Source organism: Saccostrea cucullata, unplaced genomic scaffold (assembly GCF_032062105.1).
Source record: "Saccostrea cucullata isolate Sc308-1 unplaced genomic scaffold, CSIRO_AGI_Scuc_v1 ctg3917, whole genome shotgun sequence".
NCBI classification, from domain to species: domain Eukaryota; kingdom Metazoa; phylum Mollusca; class Bivalvia; order Ostreida; family Ostreidae; genus Saccostrea; species Saccostrea cuccullata.
The window spans coordinates 29,391-46,253 of NW_026923874.1; the positions used below are offsets into that span (position 1 = coordinate 29,391).

The 16,863-nt window shown below is 35.0% G+C and overlaps 1 protein-coding gene across 1 annotated transcript in view; it reads left to right on the forward strand.

Annotated features, from left to right (window-relative positions):
• The first annotated feature begins 605 nt into the window (after positions 1–605).
• The window catches only part of LOC134265144 (alcohol dehydrogenase [acceptor]-like), a 31,676-nt gene continuing 15,418 nt past the window's right edge, over positions 606–16,863 (forward strand). Inside the window, exons 1-9 of the mRNA XM_062747391.1 lie at positions 606–675; positions 876–1,064; positions 4,001–4,020; positions 4,226–4,415; positions 4,692–4,820; positions 5,179–5,300; positions 5,415–5,582; positions 5,952–6,090; positions 8,599–8,747. Coding sequence (XP_062603375.1) covers positions 606–675; positions 876–1,064; positions 4,001–4,020; positions 4,226–4,415; positions 4,692–4,820; positions 5,179–5,300; positions 5,415–5,582; positions 5,952–6,090; positions 8,599–8,747 — 1,176 coding nt within the window. The remainder of the gene's footprint in view (positions 676–875; positions 1,065–4,000; positions 4,021–4,225; positions 4,416–4,691; positions 4,821–5,178; positions 5,301–5,414; positions 5,583–5,951; positions 6,091–8,598; positions 8,748–16,863) is intronic.

The following is a 16,863-nucleotide window of genomic DNA, read 5'->3' on the forward strand; positions in this document are numbered from 1 at the left end:
TAAGTCTTTCTATTTTCGATGTTGAGGCGAACGTGTCTTTGAATCTCTAGCTTACATTTATATCATAAACAATTGCTCTAATAAAGTTCAATCTTGCTATATCACCTAAATCTTATTAAGTTTTTGACTGGGACAAATAACATTAAAAATATTAATACATCATTAAGCGATGTTAATATATTTTACGACATCCGTTGCACGAGTCTGTATGAGGAGTTTGCTTAATAAATTGCAATGCAAACCTTGTGACCCTGATGCCTTTAAAGTAAATACAAAAACGCAGAATTATTTTTTAAATCAATTTTTTAAAAAAATTAAATTTTTATTTGATATATATTTAATATATAAGCTAAGATCATACTGCTTTTATTAATCTTCACAGAAATATAACTATGAAGCATCTACCAAACTGTATGTTATGAAAAAATATGATTATTATGGTGGAATGTTTATAATAAATTATAAGGACAACTGTCACGATTTTTTTTATATAGCAATCTTTTTAATCACATAAGGAAGGATAAATTTGTTTTTTACTCAGAATTAGGTATGGATCGATCATTTTCTCTGTTGGTGGTTTTATTTGCCGTTTTGTGTATTACTTCATGAATACAAAACGCAAAACCAATGAAGAAGCAATCATCGCCTTAAACAGCACATATGACTACATAATAGGTATGATACTCATGAAACTTCAATCCATTTTCACTTTTATCATTTTTAAATACCTTGATGGTCTCTCATTCCAATAAATAGTGCTCATTTACGAAGGTTATCTCCTAAGTAGAGAATTTTTTGTTCTTAAATGGTCGTCCAATAGTTACTTTTTTCTAAAAGACTCAAACATTTTCTCTATTTGACCGGTTATGTGTCAGTTGGAGCAGGTTCAGCCGGCTGTGTTCTTGCTAACAGACTTTCTGAAGATTTGGGGTCTTCCGTACTAATAGTAGAAGCCGGAGGATCAGAAAACGAGAACGACATTATGCATATTCCTATAACAGCTGGAGGTTTGCAAAAGACGAAACAAGACTGGGCCTTCAGAACAGTCCCTCAGAAGAACGCATGTTTTGGTTTAACCCTTTCTCTTCCGGCGCATTTTACGTGATTTTGGAGGCCTTTTGACATGACATTATTTAATTATTTCTAACTTTTTTATCCAAGGGGAAAGCTCGGCATATTGCATACCATTTTGTAGGAAATTTCTTACAGATGATTTTTTATGACTGTTTAGATACTCAACCACTGACCTCATTAGTAAAAATTGAGGTCAAAGGTCAATTTAGTGCAACATTTTATGGAACTTTTTGATACTTTTTCATCTTTAAGCTAAATATTAAGTATGATGCATGTTGAAATAGGAAATTTGGGATATACCCACAAAAGAGCATCATACTGTACTACATGAAACACATAAACTTTTTTTTCAATTCAGCATATAACTACTTAAAAGGGGTTGCTAAGCAACGCAGAATTCTTTAATTTTCGGGCAGAAATTTTCATTTTTTACTCATCCTAGACACTTTTATGCATCCCAGCACATAAAAAAAGTTAGATGTGAGGTCATAAAATTATAAGGGACATACAACAGATAAATTGTCTTAAACTTTGACCTCATTAGAACTATTTTTAGGAGGTCAAAGGTCAAATGAGTGCAAAAGTTTCATCAATTTTTTTCGACACTTTTCAATATTCTTGCCATAATTTTACACAATGGATGCTGAAATGGAAAATTCTGAATATACTCTCAAGAAGGGATCAGAACTGCAATATCCATGCATCATTTTAGTTCAAATTTCTGTTTAATGACCTTTAAGTGGTTGCTAAGCAACATCATTTTAAAGTTTTTGTCTATATACATGTTTGTTATTTCACATTCTGGACAAATTCTAGACACTTTTTGTATATTTCATGATATTGCTTGTAAGATATGGGCCATAAAGATGAAAGAACATTTTTGTTTTAAAAATTGACCTTGACACTCTTGTTCTTCAGAGGGTCAAGGTCATATTAGTACAGAATTCTGCTTCTGAATGCGATAACATGAGACTGTATTTTTTGAAATTTTAGAAATACAGAAATTTTCAATACCAAAACAAAAATTTACCTGTTCATTGGTGTCCTTACATATTAATTGACCTTCATAGTTCATGGTGGGCTTTCACAGATGAAAGTATTGTTGCATATGGTGAAAGCACCCTAAAATTTCCATGTGAAAGTTGTACATGTACACACCACAGGTGCTTGAGGACAGGACCCCCCCCCCCCTTCAATATAGACCCCTGCGCTTTATCTATTTTTTTCTAATAAAAAATCTTTCATTGGCATATTTGTGATATGATCTATACCAGCAAATCGAAAAATTACCTAAAACAAACGTTCTATTAAATCGAACCTACATTCTCTATATAAAAATCAGAGGGTAGATATTTTTATAAAATGTAAGTTTAAGCAAATTTTCTGAATTGATAGGATAGATAATATCACAAATGTGTCATCCATATATAATTTATGTGAAAAAAGTCTAACAGGCCCGGGGGTCTATATTAGGGGGGGGGGGGGGTCATGTCCTCAAGCACCTGTGGTACACACTGGTACATTGATACTGAAAACAACTATCCATTATTATGACAACTTTGATTTTACTTTGAACTTACGAGTGATTGTCAAAAACATCAAAGTTCAAAACAATGCAAAATTGGCAGAACGAACCGAAACACGCACACTGAAACATAATGATCTAGTACCTGTGTACATTTAGTTTTCTATTGAACGTGAACTAATGCGTTTTAATCTTAAACTTTTCAGTCAATATACACGTATTCTCACCTGCTAATACCAAAGGCATGTCCGTATTATTTGATTCATTGATGTGAGGATCTTCGTCGTGAAATAATCATGAAAATTGACGTTTAGATTTCGGATCATCATGTTTTTGTTTACAGCTATGTCACAGCGGAAACACGTGTTTATTTCAATTCGTATCAACTCATACAGTGATGAGTCGTATTTATTTATAAATACGAGTTTTTGTATTGTTAAAATATAGATCTAATTAAATTGCAAATTAATAAGTATACAGTATAACAAGATACAACAATATTTTAAAAATCTGATTGATTTTTTTTTAGTAAAGATCGACGTTTCGGAAATCAATACTGTATATCACTTCATGAAAAATACATCATTAGGGCCTACATGTAGATGAATAAATCAATATTCACTGAACACAAAAGGCAGAACGAAAGTATAATTTGTTTTTTGAAATCTTTTTTTGTACTATGCATTTATTTCAGTAAAAAATATATTTAAATGGTAAAAAAAATCGTATAAAAGAATTTGTTGTTTCGAGTAAGACGCAACAATATGGACCTTGACGTTACATGTAAATATTGACCGATTTTTCCATAAAAACTATGCGAAGGTCACAAATTCAAATTATCGTAATTAAGAAAATGCTGAGAGCATAAGAAGGCCTATAAGGACTTGTTGGAAAGGAATTTTTCTCTACTTTTACCAGCTTTATTTTGTTTTCCCTATTTCAACACAGAAATAAACGTAAAACTGAGCTTTGTTTAAATATTACGAATAAAATCGAGAAAAAACACGTAAGTGCAAGAAAATTCTTGTTTTTAAAATATACCTTAGAGTAATAACAATAATTTTTACATATTTTAAAAGTAGAGAAAATATGCTTTAAGAATATACCATGCTTTCTTATAAAGTTTATCAGGAAAAAAATTGTCATTCGTCTGGAAAATCGGCAATCGCTTTGGAAAATAACGCCATTTTCAAAAAGTCTCGTTTGTCTTTACAACGTAAAATCGATTAAATACCGGCAATCAAGATGTAATCTTTTTAGATATTCTAAAAATAGAGAAAATTTCCAAAAAGATGATATATAGCTTATATACCTTCATGCTACCACAAAATAGATACGGAGATCTTATTTTCGCGAAGTCGTGTTTTAACGCGCCACCGGTCAATTTGACCGGTACGGAAGTGAAGGGGTTAAAAGACAAGGTTTGATAATGACTGAAAAATCTTCCTACTGTAATAAAGTATATATGTATATCATAGGAATTGTTTGGTCTCAATATTGATCTTGATTGCATTTTTGACAATTAGTTAATCAATTCTGTTAAAAAACATATTTTGATAGGAAATTCCGAGTTATAACAAGTTGGTAAAAAGCAAAAGTTAAAAAAAATCATTTCAATTTTGACAGAGAAGTGCTCAGGCGAGAGGGCGAGTTCTTGGTGGGAGCAGTTCCATTAACTATATGGTGTATATGAGAGGCAGTCGCCATGACTTTGATGGATGGGAACAGGAAGGTGCCGAAGGATGGAGCTACAAGGATATTCTACCATATTTCATTAAGTCAGAGGATATTCAAATACCAACACTAAAAGATTCACGTATAAACACTTTATTGCAGTATCATTGTTGATTTCTATAAAATCAGTGTAGGATTCTAAAGTTTTATATTTGTATCAAATTGGTCAAGATATTTCTTCAATCTGATAAAAATAAGATGTTAGATCCACTCACATACTCGCTACACTTACATCTAACAGCATCCATATAGGGTCACGTCAGCGGTCAAATTCGAAACAACTCTAGACCTATTAGCTTCAAGATATGTACAATTTTTTTTTTCATAAATAATTTTTCAAGTTTGATTTCTCCTGTAGCTTACCATGGAAAAGGAGGTCCACTGACAGTGAGTGATGGAACAGCTACTCCTCTGAGCGATGTGTATAGACGGGGATTAGAGAAGCAAGGGTACTCTGTTGTAGACTGTAATGGGAAAAGCCAAATAGGTCCGATACATATTTAATCCACACTAGTATACAATAATACATCTAATATCAAATGAAACGAAACTCTGTATATATATAACGCTATATATCTTTTCAAGAATACTGAATTGAGAATTATCTTAACCCATGCTTTTACGACCCTTAACTTGTAGATGATTTTGCCCCCTTAAAAAGTGTAATTTTGGGATGCTATTCGCCCGTTTTAAATTAACCAATCATTTATAAGGACAAAATGGTCAAGAATAAAACTAGAGTAAAAATTTCCTTTGATAAACATTCGAATGTGTCATATTCATTCTCTTGACAAAGGCTTCTAACTGTCACGGGCGTTTAAAATATTCTTTGAATTTATATATAGGTTTCTGTCACGCACAAGAAACGATCAGAAACGGGGAAAGATGGAGTACTGCTAAAGCTTTTCTCAGACCTGCTATGAACCGACCAAATCTTCACGTGGCAGTGAACTCCTATGTTACCAAGGTAACGCTTTCTAGATTTCATTTATATATTCTCAAGCATTGTCTTAGTTTACTTAAAGTATCATCTTTGGTCTTGTTCTAATAAGATATAGATCAGATAGATTCAAATTTTCAGATTTTAATCGAAAAGAAGAAGGCAGTGGGTATTTCACTTGTGAGAGACAACTTAAAACATGTAATAAAGGCAAGAAAAGAAGTTATTATATCTGCTGGTGCGTTCAACAGTCCACAGATTCTAATGTTGTCCGGCATCGGACCAAAGAGCCACCTACAATCATTAGGGGTGAGGAAAAACAATATTATATCTCCTTTTATCAGCCATTATTATGCAAATCCCATCTGAGTGAAACATTTTCGTGAGAGACTTTAAACAATAACCTAGCAAAAGAATTCTTTTCAAATAACAAACTCAGGTTAATTCATGTACCAAAACTATTTCAGGGAATTTTTACAATATAAAAAAAAATCACTAAATTTATAAGTATATAGTATAACTAGACTTCATGGAAGAACAGTCAATAATGAAGTTAAATAAAATGGATTATTAGAGACTAGATATTTTGAAACAATCATTAATATAAGACGTAATATGAAAATTCTCGTTCTTCTTTAAAGTTGTTTTAATTTAAATTTATTTGACCATTTAAAACAGATATCATTGATTGCCGATTTACCCGTTGGAGAAAATTTAGAGGATCATTTAAATGTACTGTTGCTATTCAGGGATAACACAACTTCATCATTTCAACAGTTAGCATTATCAGTTTTCCAATACTTAGCATTCAAATCAGGTAAATATTTGTTTTTAAAAAAATCGTATTTGAAAATACCAATATAGATAACTGTTTATTACATTTTTACCCGTGAAAGACTAATTTATTTATTGAATAAACATGATATCCTATCACAGTGTGAAAGGATATCAAAATGATATCCTGTCACAGTGTGACGAATATCAAAAGTGCGGGAAAACTATCGATTTCCCTTCCCATAACGAAGATTGCTGTAAAAAAATCTTCGTTGACCTAATATAACATAGATGGAAATAAGTAAACCATTCTGACAGCGAATAAAACTGTCAAAACTACCAAAAATATGTTGCCAAATTCATGTTTACAGTGTTCTCAGCTCACTTAGCTATGACGTCTCAACCGCTCAACTATGACGTCACTACCCTATGACTGTATTACAAAAAGACAGAGGCAAAGGAAAAATCAAAGAATTTTTAGCTCACCTGAGCCGAAGGCTCAAGTGAGCTTTTCTGATCACTTTTTGTCCGTCGTCCGTCCGTCTGTCCGTCCGTCTGTAAACTTTTCACATTTTCACATTTTCGACATTTTTCAAGAACCAATGGGCCAATTTTAACCAAACCTGGTACAAAGCATCCTTGGGTGAAGGGGAGTTTAAATTGTTAAAATGAAGGGCCAAGTCTCGTTACAAAGGAAGATAATCAAGAAAAAACAAAAATAGGGTGGGGTCACTAAAAAATCTTCTTCTCAAGAACCACTGGGCCAGGAAAGCTGAAACTTATGTGGAAGCATCCTTGGATAGTGTAGATTTTAAATTGTTAAAATCATGACCCCCAGGGATAGGGCGGGGTCACAATAGGGAATCCAAGTTTTACATAGAAAAATATAGAACAAATCTTTAAAAATCATCTTCTCAAGAACCACTGGGCCAGGAAAGCTGAAACTTATGTGGAAGCATCCTTGGGTAGTGTAGATATTAAATTGTTAAAATCATGACCCCCAGGGTTTGGACATGGCCACAATAGGGAATCCAAGTTTTACATAGAAATATATAGAACAAATCTTTAAAAATCTTCTTCTCAAGAACCACTGGGCCAGGAAAGCTGAAACTTATGTGGAAACATCCTTGGGTAGTGTAGATATTGAATTGTTAAAATCATGACCCCCGGGGGGTAGGGCGGGGCCACAATAGGGAATCCAAGTTTTACATAGAAATATATAGAACAAATCTTTAAAAATCTTCTTCTTAGAAACCACTGGGCCAGGGAAGCTGAAACTTATGTGGAAGCATCCTTGGGTAGTGTAGATATTGAATTGTTAAAATCATGACCCCCAGGGTAGGGCGGGGCCACAATAGGGAATCCAAGTTTTACATAGAAATATATAGAACAAATCTTTAAAGATCTTCTTCTCAAGAACCACTGGGCCAGGAAAGCTGAAACTTTTGTGAAAGCATCCTTGGGTGGTGTAGATATTAAATTGTTAATATCTTGACCCCCAAGGTAGGACGGGGCCACAATAGGGAATCCAAGTTTTACATAGAAATATAAAGAACAAATCTTTAAAAATCATCTTCTCAAGAACCACTGGGCCAGGAAAGATGAAACTTATGTGGAAACATCCTTGGGTAGTGTAGATATTAAATTGTTAAAATAGTGACCCTGGGGGTAGGGTGGGGCCACAATAGGGAATCCAAGTTCCACATAGAAATATATATAGAACAAATCTTTAAAAATCTTCTTCTCAAGAACCACTGGGCCAGGAAAGCTGAAACTTATATGGAAGCATCCTTCGGTAGTCAAGATATTAAATTGTTAAAATCATGACCCCTGGGGGTAGGGCGGGGCCACAATAGGGAATTCCAAGTTTTACATAGAAAAATATAGAACAAATCTTTAAAAATCTTCTTCTCAAGAACCACTGGGCCAGGAAAGCTGTGGAAGCATCCTCGGGTAGTGTAGATTCTAAAGTTTTAAAATAAAAAAAGCGAAGATGGTTGGGCATGATAGGTATAGCAAGAGGGGGAATCTGGTAAACTCTGCATCACCCAAGTTACTCAGGTGAGCGATGTGGCCCATGGGCCTCTTGTTTTAAAATGTAATTTTAAACAAAATTAATGTTGAATAAAAAAAATTCGTGAGACAGGATTTTTTTTATATTTTCACTCGTGCTTCGCACTCGTGAAAATATCAAAAATCCTGTCCCACTCGTGAAATAAATTCCATATTCAACTACAAAGCATTGAATATCCTCTATCTATTTCTTTAGCTCTTGCATGTATAAAAGATAATAAAACGTAATTGAAGTGAAAATAACTAAATTATAAAAAACAGTTTAAAATAAAAAGTAACAACCATTGAAATAACTTGTAAAATGACATAGATGAAATAACTTGTAAAAAAGAGATACATATAAGTTTTAAGGAACAAATACAGCACTATAATTTCATAGTACTGATAATTTTTATTAATTCGTGTAGTCTGACATAAAAGTGTTATTTTTAAATAGTTGAACTACGAATTATGATGAGTAGATCTGTAAATTTTAAAGGTCCTATGACTAAGTCCCATTTAGAGTCTCACGCATTTCTGAAGGAAGATGGCTCCTTGCTTCCATACATGCAGATGTCGTTCTACAGTGTGCTGTCAATGCCTTCTATTGCCTATGACTTCACAAAAATTATTAACTGGGATCCAAAGGTATAGAATCTTTAGCTTGCAGTCATCATATCAAAAATTAAAATGTTGGTCTTTTACTCGCTGAGACGAGAAAAGAATATAAAAAACGCATAGATGAAAAAGCTAACCAGCAAAAGAAATATCCGGATGATTTAAACTGAAATACACGAAGATTACAAACAGAATTAAAACGCATACATTCCAAAAACAATTCAAAATAGGAGCAGAGCAAACATAGATCTCCAAAACATCAGAGGGGGTCATGTCCAATGGAGGAGTGAGCATCCTTGCTATGACTGGGAAATGACGTGAAAATCCGTCGTCAATTCTGAGTGTAAATAATGGATTAACAATTAGTATGAAAAACGTCAGTAAGCATTTTACTCAATCATAAATTGTCTTTGCTGACAAGATCATTGCATCGCCCAAAGAACTAACAAAATGATACCTTTAAATGAGACTGCTAATATCCTTGCTGTATCAACTCGTTTGTCAATAATTTACGTCATCTTAGAAATTATACATACGTAGAACATGCTTTAACGTATCGAATCAACTTAGATATATATTTATGTGATTTCCGTATGCAGGCGGTCTCCAGGTTCCAAAGTGGACATAGAAAATGTATGATAAACACCAACGGAAATAAATGACTTCATAATATAGTGTCTGTCTAACTTATCTAATTTACTTTATCTGTCCTCAGAAGTTTTTTTTTCTCCGGCCACTTTCAACGTATTAGAGAAAAATATATTTATATGGCTCTATGAAATTCTTTTCTTTAGCTCAACTGAGCCGAGGTCTCAAGTGAGCTTTTCTGATCAAAATTTGTCCATTGTCTCTCGCTGTCGTAAACTTTTCACATCTTCATCTTCTCAAGAACCACTACGCCAATTTTTACCAAACATGCCACAAAGAATCTTTAAATGAAGAGGATATAAGTTTGTTCAAATGAAGGGCCAAGTCCTCTTCCAAGAAAGGAAGATAATTATAAATAAATAAAAAACTAATTGCATCTTTTAAAAATCTTCTTCTCCAGAACCATTGGACCAGGAAAAATGAATCTTATGTGGAAGCATCCTCAGGTAGTGTAGATTCAAGTTTGTTCAAATCATGACACCAGGGGTTAGGGTGTTTCAAAGTTTTACATAGGAATACATAAGAAAAATCTGTTAAAATCTTCTCAAGATCAGCAAAGCTATGATTGGTGATATTAATATGGAAAAATCCTCAGTTAGAGCTAATTCAGGTTTCTTCGTATCATGACCCCTAGGGGTAAGGTGGGGCCATAATGGGCAAAAATCTGTTGAAACTCTTTCTCTTAAGTATGGCAAAATTTTACATGTATGCTCTAAGCTGTATTTATATAGTGACATTTATTTATCAAGAAATAAAAATTCAAATCTCCCTTTCCCAAAACAAAACTTTTCAAAACTGAGCTGATTTGTGTTCTTTAACTAGCCCATGTGCTCAGGTGAGCGATGTGGCCCATGGGCCTCATGTTTTACTTTATATATTATAACTGCTCAAAATTTTATATTTTTTCTTAATTTTTTTTTTTATTATTTTTTTTTTTATTTTAGTTAAATTTTGTCTAAATTAAGAACCCCACTAAAGAGTTCTGATTCTATGGTATTTTTTTGCAGTTAGAGTGATCTGCCCTTAGATCTAAATTCTTAAAATTAGAAATTTACAGTTTAATACACAATTTGTAATCAATTCAGGTATTCTTAAAATTTTAAAAGGCCAAGATAAATTAATTGAACATGTTATTTACATGTATTTTCTCTGTGTCAGTAAACAACAGTGAATTCTATTCACTGATACTGTGTTGTGTTTTAACATTTTTCCTGGGGGTAAATGCCATGCACCATATAGTGAAAATTGAATAGATAAGCTCAATATTAACTCCTTTATACAATACATTTTTCTCAATGTCCAAAAAACATTTTGCACTGGTGTAGAGAGGGTCCTTAACTTTTCATATAATAGAGGATCGTCTTATTTACTGTACGTACTAATGAGAAGTTTCATCAGACCCGAATCTTCGAGAATATTTCAAAATTATTTGTGCTTTATGATATATATGTAACTGTAACGTTTTCGCCGTTACGAGTTCGTAAGATAGGATAAAATAATTATTAATTACCAAATTGGTATTTGTAATTTATAAGCCTGGTCGCGGCTAATATCTTGTCTTATAATTTCTGGTAGCGAAATATGAATAAACCTGGTAGCGGTTTTTTACTAAATAAATAAACACAAAGATAATAAAGTTTTCAAAAATTATATTCTGTTATTCCAAAATTTAATAATGATAGTCAATAAATTAACAACAATTTATATTTCAAAAATATGGCCACACGCGTACAACGTCACTTGCTAGATTCAAAGGATTCCCCAAATTTCAGATAAAGTTAAAGTAAATTTCTAATACGAAATTTCCTAAATATAAATAAATAATTTATCACAAATTCCAATTAAATTACCTGGACATTTCACAAATAGTCTGGTAGCGACTAAAATAGGTAATATAAATTCACAAGTCTGGGCTGACTATCCAAATAAGTCCTTAAAAAAAAATTTACGTCCGTCTACTATCATCTAAAAATCCCAACTGACTTCTAAAACTAAACGTTAACCCTAAGTGACGTAGCACGACCCAACGTGACGTTATAAACCGCGAAATCGCGACACATTCTAGGTAAGACTTGTACATAATTTCCCGCGACCGGAAGTAATGGAAAATGAAAGTAAACATGTGAAATGATAGAATGACTTCAAAATAAGGTAAAAATAATGATGTACAACATGTTTAAATATAGTTTAAACATACAATAATGATGAACAAATCTTCCGGTCGAAATAAATTAAAACCACAAGTAGATAAACACACATTTCAAATATATACACAGTCAAAATCATTACATCACCCCCTCACTACAAAAGATTCGTCCTCGAATCTTGGGGATAAAAAAAAATGATTTTACACATTTAATAAATTCATCCATAAATACAATCTTCATAACATTTACAAATATGAATAATTTATGTTACCTTGAACCCAACTTACCAACTGTTCATCAAGAGTTCAATAACACATACATGAACATACAATGTATAATAAATAAAACATGTAGATCATACTTCAAGAAAAGTCCGTCTGTTTAGCTGCATTAACTGTAATCTTGGCAAGGAAGCACTGATTCTTGAAGTAGAAGAATGGACTGCCTGGCGAAAAGGAAAACTCAGCAGATGGGGGAAGTCCTACAGATCCGTCAGAGCCGGTACCGTTCCTAACTGCAGATGGTAGGCTAAGGTCCAGTGGCTCTTCTAGCGCGGTGACTGCAAGAACGGGGGATGCGGGTTCCACAGGAGCACAATCAGGAGTGTTCAAAGACTCATGGACAGGTTCAGGAACAAAGGTCTTGGGATCCTGAAATGACAATAGTTCAGGAAAAGACAGCCCCGGAAAATCCAAGTCGAGTAGATCCAAAGGGTCCTCCTGATGTAGCGACTCCACAGAAGAAACATCAGAATAAACAGGTGAGGGCGGTTTCACAGATGTTTCTGGTAAGTGCATCTTGGTTGTTGGTCTGTTATTTTCAACGACAGGCTTCCCATCTTTACTACGGTGTACATTTTCCTCATGTTTCTTAAGTAGATATTTCCTGGTTTGGGGCACTGAATAATAACAGAAGGAGCAGAAGACTCTGTCACCATGGGCATTCCTCCGGTGACGAGACAGTTTGTGTTTGGAAAAGAACCTCCGTCCACAGTCATCACATTGATGCAAAGGTTCCTCAGAGGGAGCAGCAAGGTATCCCAGATATCTATTAACACTAATAATAAATAAAAAATGATTAAATACAAAAGTTCATTAACACAAATTTACATGTATAAACATTTCAATCTTTGGTCTGATATATTATTGGGCATTTTGGGTCCCCTGGGCACGGGTGTTTCTATCACTGGGTGGTACAAACCACTTTCTCATTCTCCCAAAATATGGTTTCAATCTATTGACATGTACAACTTTTGACTTGGAAGTTGAAGAAGTCTTAATTTCGTAAATCAAATCTGACACTTTTCTAACTATAGTGTAGGGTCCCTCCCATTTACACATAAGTTTTGGTGATTTCCCCTTAATTTTTTGCTGGGTTGAATAACAAAACACCATCCCCAAGGGAAAAAGTTTGGTCATTGGTCTTTAGGTCATAATATTTCTTTTGTCTGTCACTAGCTTTCAAAATATTCTCACGAGCACATTCATGCACATTCCACAATTTTGTTACAAGGTCTTGTACATAATCGGACACAATTTTGCGGTCTGGGGATTTCCCATACAACAAATCAACCGGTAAAAGGGGTTCACGACCGGACATCATAAAACACGGAGATTCCTTTGTGCTCTCTTGAATAGAGGACCTGTATGCTAGCATCACAAATGGTAATTTTCTGTCCCAATCTCTTTGACTTTTGTTAATGGTTTTACTAAGCATATCGATAATTGTCCTGTTAATTCTCTCTACAAGTCCATCACTTTGAGGGTGGTAAGGAGAGGTTCTGGTTTGATCAATCCCAAGGGTTTTACAAAGTTCTTTAAAAAGATTAGACTGGAATTGTCTCCCTTGGTCAGAATGAATTTGTAAAGGCAAACCGTAATGACAAATGAAATCAATCAAGAAATCGGCAATAGTACTTGCTTCCTGATCTATCATAGGGTAGGCTTCTGCCCATTTCGTGAAATAATCGGTAATGACTAATATATATTTATGTCCTTTTTGGGTCTGTGGCAACGGGCCCATTATATCAAGAGCTACTCTCTCTAGGGGTGCACCAACATTGTATTGGGCCATAGCTCCTCTAATTGGTTTTGAAGGGGTTTTACGCTTTTGGCACACAGCGCACTTCTCAATCCATCTTCTCGTGTGGGACATATAATCGGACCAATAGAATCTTTCCCGAATTTTGTGTATGGTCTTGGTTATGCCTAAATGACCTGAAAGTAAAGAGTCATGTAGTAAAGTTAAAATTTCACTCTGCCAACATTTTGGTACCAACAATTGCAATCTTTCAGAATTTTTCTCAACATCCACCCATCTTCTGTATAAAACACAATTAACAATTTCAATTCTTTTCCACTGTGACCAATATGATTTAAGGGCTGGGGATAGGTGAGAAACTTCATGCCACTTAGGGGGTTCATCTTTGTATTTTTCTTTCAGGGAGAAGAGATGTTTCAGAACAGGATCTTGTCTCTGGGCTTGTGAGAGTTCATCATTGGACTTGGACTGGAACCAAGAAAGGTTGTCGTCGGACTCCCCTGAAACTAAACTGGCTTCCACTGTAGACATGGTATTGACTTGATGCTGATCATCGACTGATTCGTAGTCCAGACAGGAAGTTTGGGTTGACACATGAACAACAGCTTCACTGGAATGAGTGATTTTGTCTTCTTGTTTCTCGCAAAATTTACAAGACATGCATGGTCGACGAGACAAACCGTCAGCATTAGAATGTTGTTTTCCCGGACGATGCCGAATATCAAAGTTGTATGTATCGAGAACTTGGATCCACCTAGCTAGCTGACCCTCAGGATTTTTAAAACGTCGTAACCAGCTAAGAGCACCATGATCTGTCCTAACAAGAAATTTAGTTCCAAATAAATAGTAATGAAAGTGCTTAATCGCTTCAACAACAGCTAAGAGCTCTTTCCTGGTAATACAATACTGTCGCTCATGCTTGGACAGGCACCTGCTATAATATGCAACAACATGTTCTCCGTCTTCATGAACCTGGGACAAAACAGCGCCGATAGCTGTACCACTAGCATCGGTATCTAATATAAATGACTTGGACATATCTGGGTAGGACATTATAGGTTTTGTCATTAAAGCAGATTTAAGACGCTGAAAAGCAATATCACATTCTTTGGTCCATCTGAACAGGGCTGTTTTCTCGGTCAATTTATGCAAAACCTTCGCAATGTCAGCAAATCCTTTGATAAAACGGCGATAGTATGAAATGGTTCCAAGAAAGCTTCTTAGGTCTTTCACATTAGAGGGTATGGGCCAGTTCTTGACTGCTTCAATTTTACTGGGACATGGTTCGATGCCATGTTCAGACACTATATGTCCTAGAAATTTGACCTTTCTTTGAAACAAATTGCATTTCTTTGGAGATATCTTAAGTCCAGCATGACTTATACGTTTCAAAACATCACCAAGACGATCTAAATGGGTCTCAAAGGAATCAGAAAAGATGATGATATCATCGATGTAAACAAGACAAGTCTCCCACTGTAATCCAGCTAGAACGCTCTCCATGAGTCGCTCAAAAGTCGCGGGACTATTACAAAGACCGAAGGGCATTTTGGTAAACTCGTATAGTCCGCTATTTGTTACAAAAGCTGTTTTCTCTTGGTCCGACGGATCCATTTTTACCTGCCAGAAACCTGACTGTAAATCAAGTACAGAAAACCACGAAGATCCGCGTAAAACGTCTAAGGAGTCATTGATTCTGGGCAGAGGATAAGAGTCTTTTATTGTGACTTCATTGACTTTACGGTAATCGACACAGAATCGTATGGAGCCGTCTGATTTGCGCACAATGACAATAGGGGAAGCCCAAGGAGATTTTGAGGGTTTGATAACACCAACATCTAACATTCGTTTCAATTCCGTCGAAACTTCCTCTTTTTGATTTATGGGTATACGTCTAGGGGCTTGTTTTATGGGACGAGCTTGACCCGTATTTATTTTATGTAAAACACAATCTGTTTCTCCTAAATCGTCTTTAGAGGTTGCAAACACACTTGAATAGTTACGCAGAAGATTGCACACTTTCTTCAATTCTACATCGCTTAAATTGTCTCTACATGAGTCAAGAACAACTTTGATATGGTCAGGAACAGACACGTTGTCCTCTTGTACCTTTAAAAGGTCAAGGTTATTCAAAGTATGCGCATTCATTTTATCACAAGATTGATTTTGAAATGATACTACATCACTCTCAAGAACCACCTCACATTCTGACGTGACCGTATTTTTGTAAATGGTTTGTGGAGTATCAGAAACATTGACAACACGCACAGGTATTTCAGATTTATTTGGGTCAAAAACACTTTTCCCGACTAGAATTCCTTTCTTTGACACAGATGGACTTATATCCGTAACAACAGCCGTTTTCCCAAATGGCTGATCACCCAAAATTTTCGTTGGAATTATCATTTCGCTCGACGGAGGTATCACTACATTTTCAGTCAACGACAGTTTGAATAGAGTCTGAATTTGGCTGTGAAGTTTACAACTAACCGATTCACCATTTAACTTGAGCGTACCCTCACCAAGTTTCATTTCACAATTATTGTCCCTCAGGAAATCATATCCTAGTACCGCGGGTACCTCAATATCGGCTACTAACATCCTATAGCTATAGGGTTTACCATCAATAACAAAAGTCATCTGGGCGGCTCCCGCCGGGGTAATCATTTCACCATCAGCCACTTTCAATTTCCCACAATTCCTATTCAAACTCGGTTTTACACCCCCCGAAATTTCATCAAAAATTCGTCTATGTAACACAGAAACTGAGGCTCCAGTATCAATCAAACAATTTATTTTTCTATCATTGAATTTTGCAACAACAAATAAACTATCACTGCGGGCCTCTTTGATTTCAAATATTTGCTCTTTAGGTCTATCATTGTCATTCGGTTCACAAGTTTGGGTTTTAGCATCACAGGCTGAGACTTGACCTACAGGCTCAGCCTCTGGTCGTTTAAAGGACCGTTAGCGCAATCACGTGCACGCATAATCTCAGAGGTTTCGGACCTCTCCGCAAAGTTTGGTTTGTCGTTCATTCTTTGGGAGGAAATGTTTAATTTTCCCGATTGTAGATCATACTGGCGTTTTCTACACTTATTTTTAAAATGACCCGGTTTCCCACAATAGAAACATTTCTTTGTCTCATTTCTGTTATTTGAAAGGTCTGATCGCGGGACATTGGTCTGGGAATTTTCACCAATTACATACAGGTCTTGATAGCTTTGGTCACAAATTTCTTGCTGGTGACGTAAATGTGGAGTATTTGTGTACTTCCGATTTCTGCTCAATTTGAAAGCTTCAAATTTCAA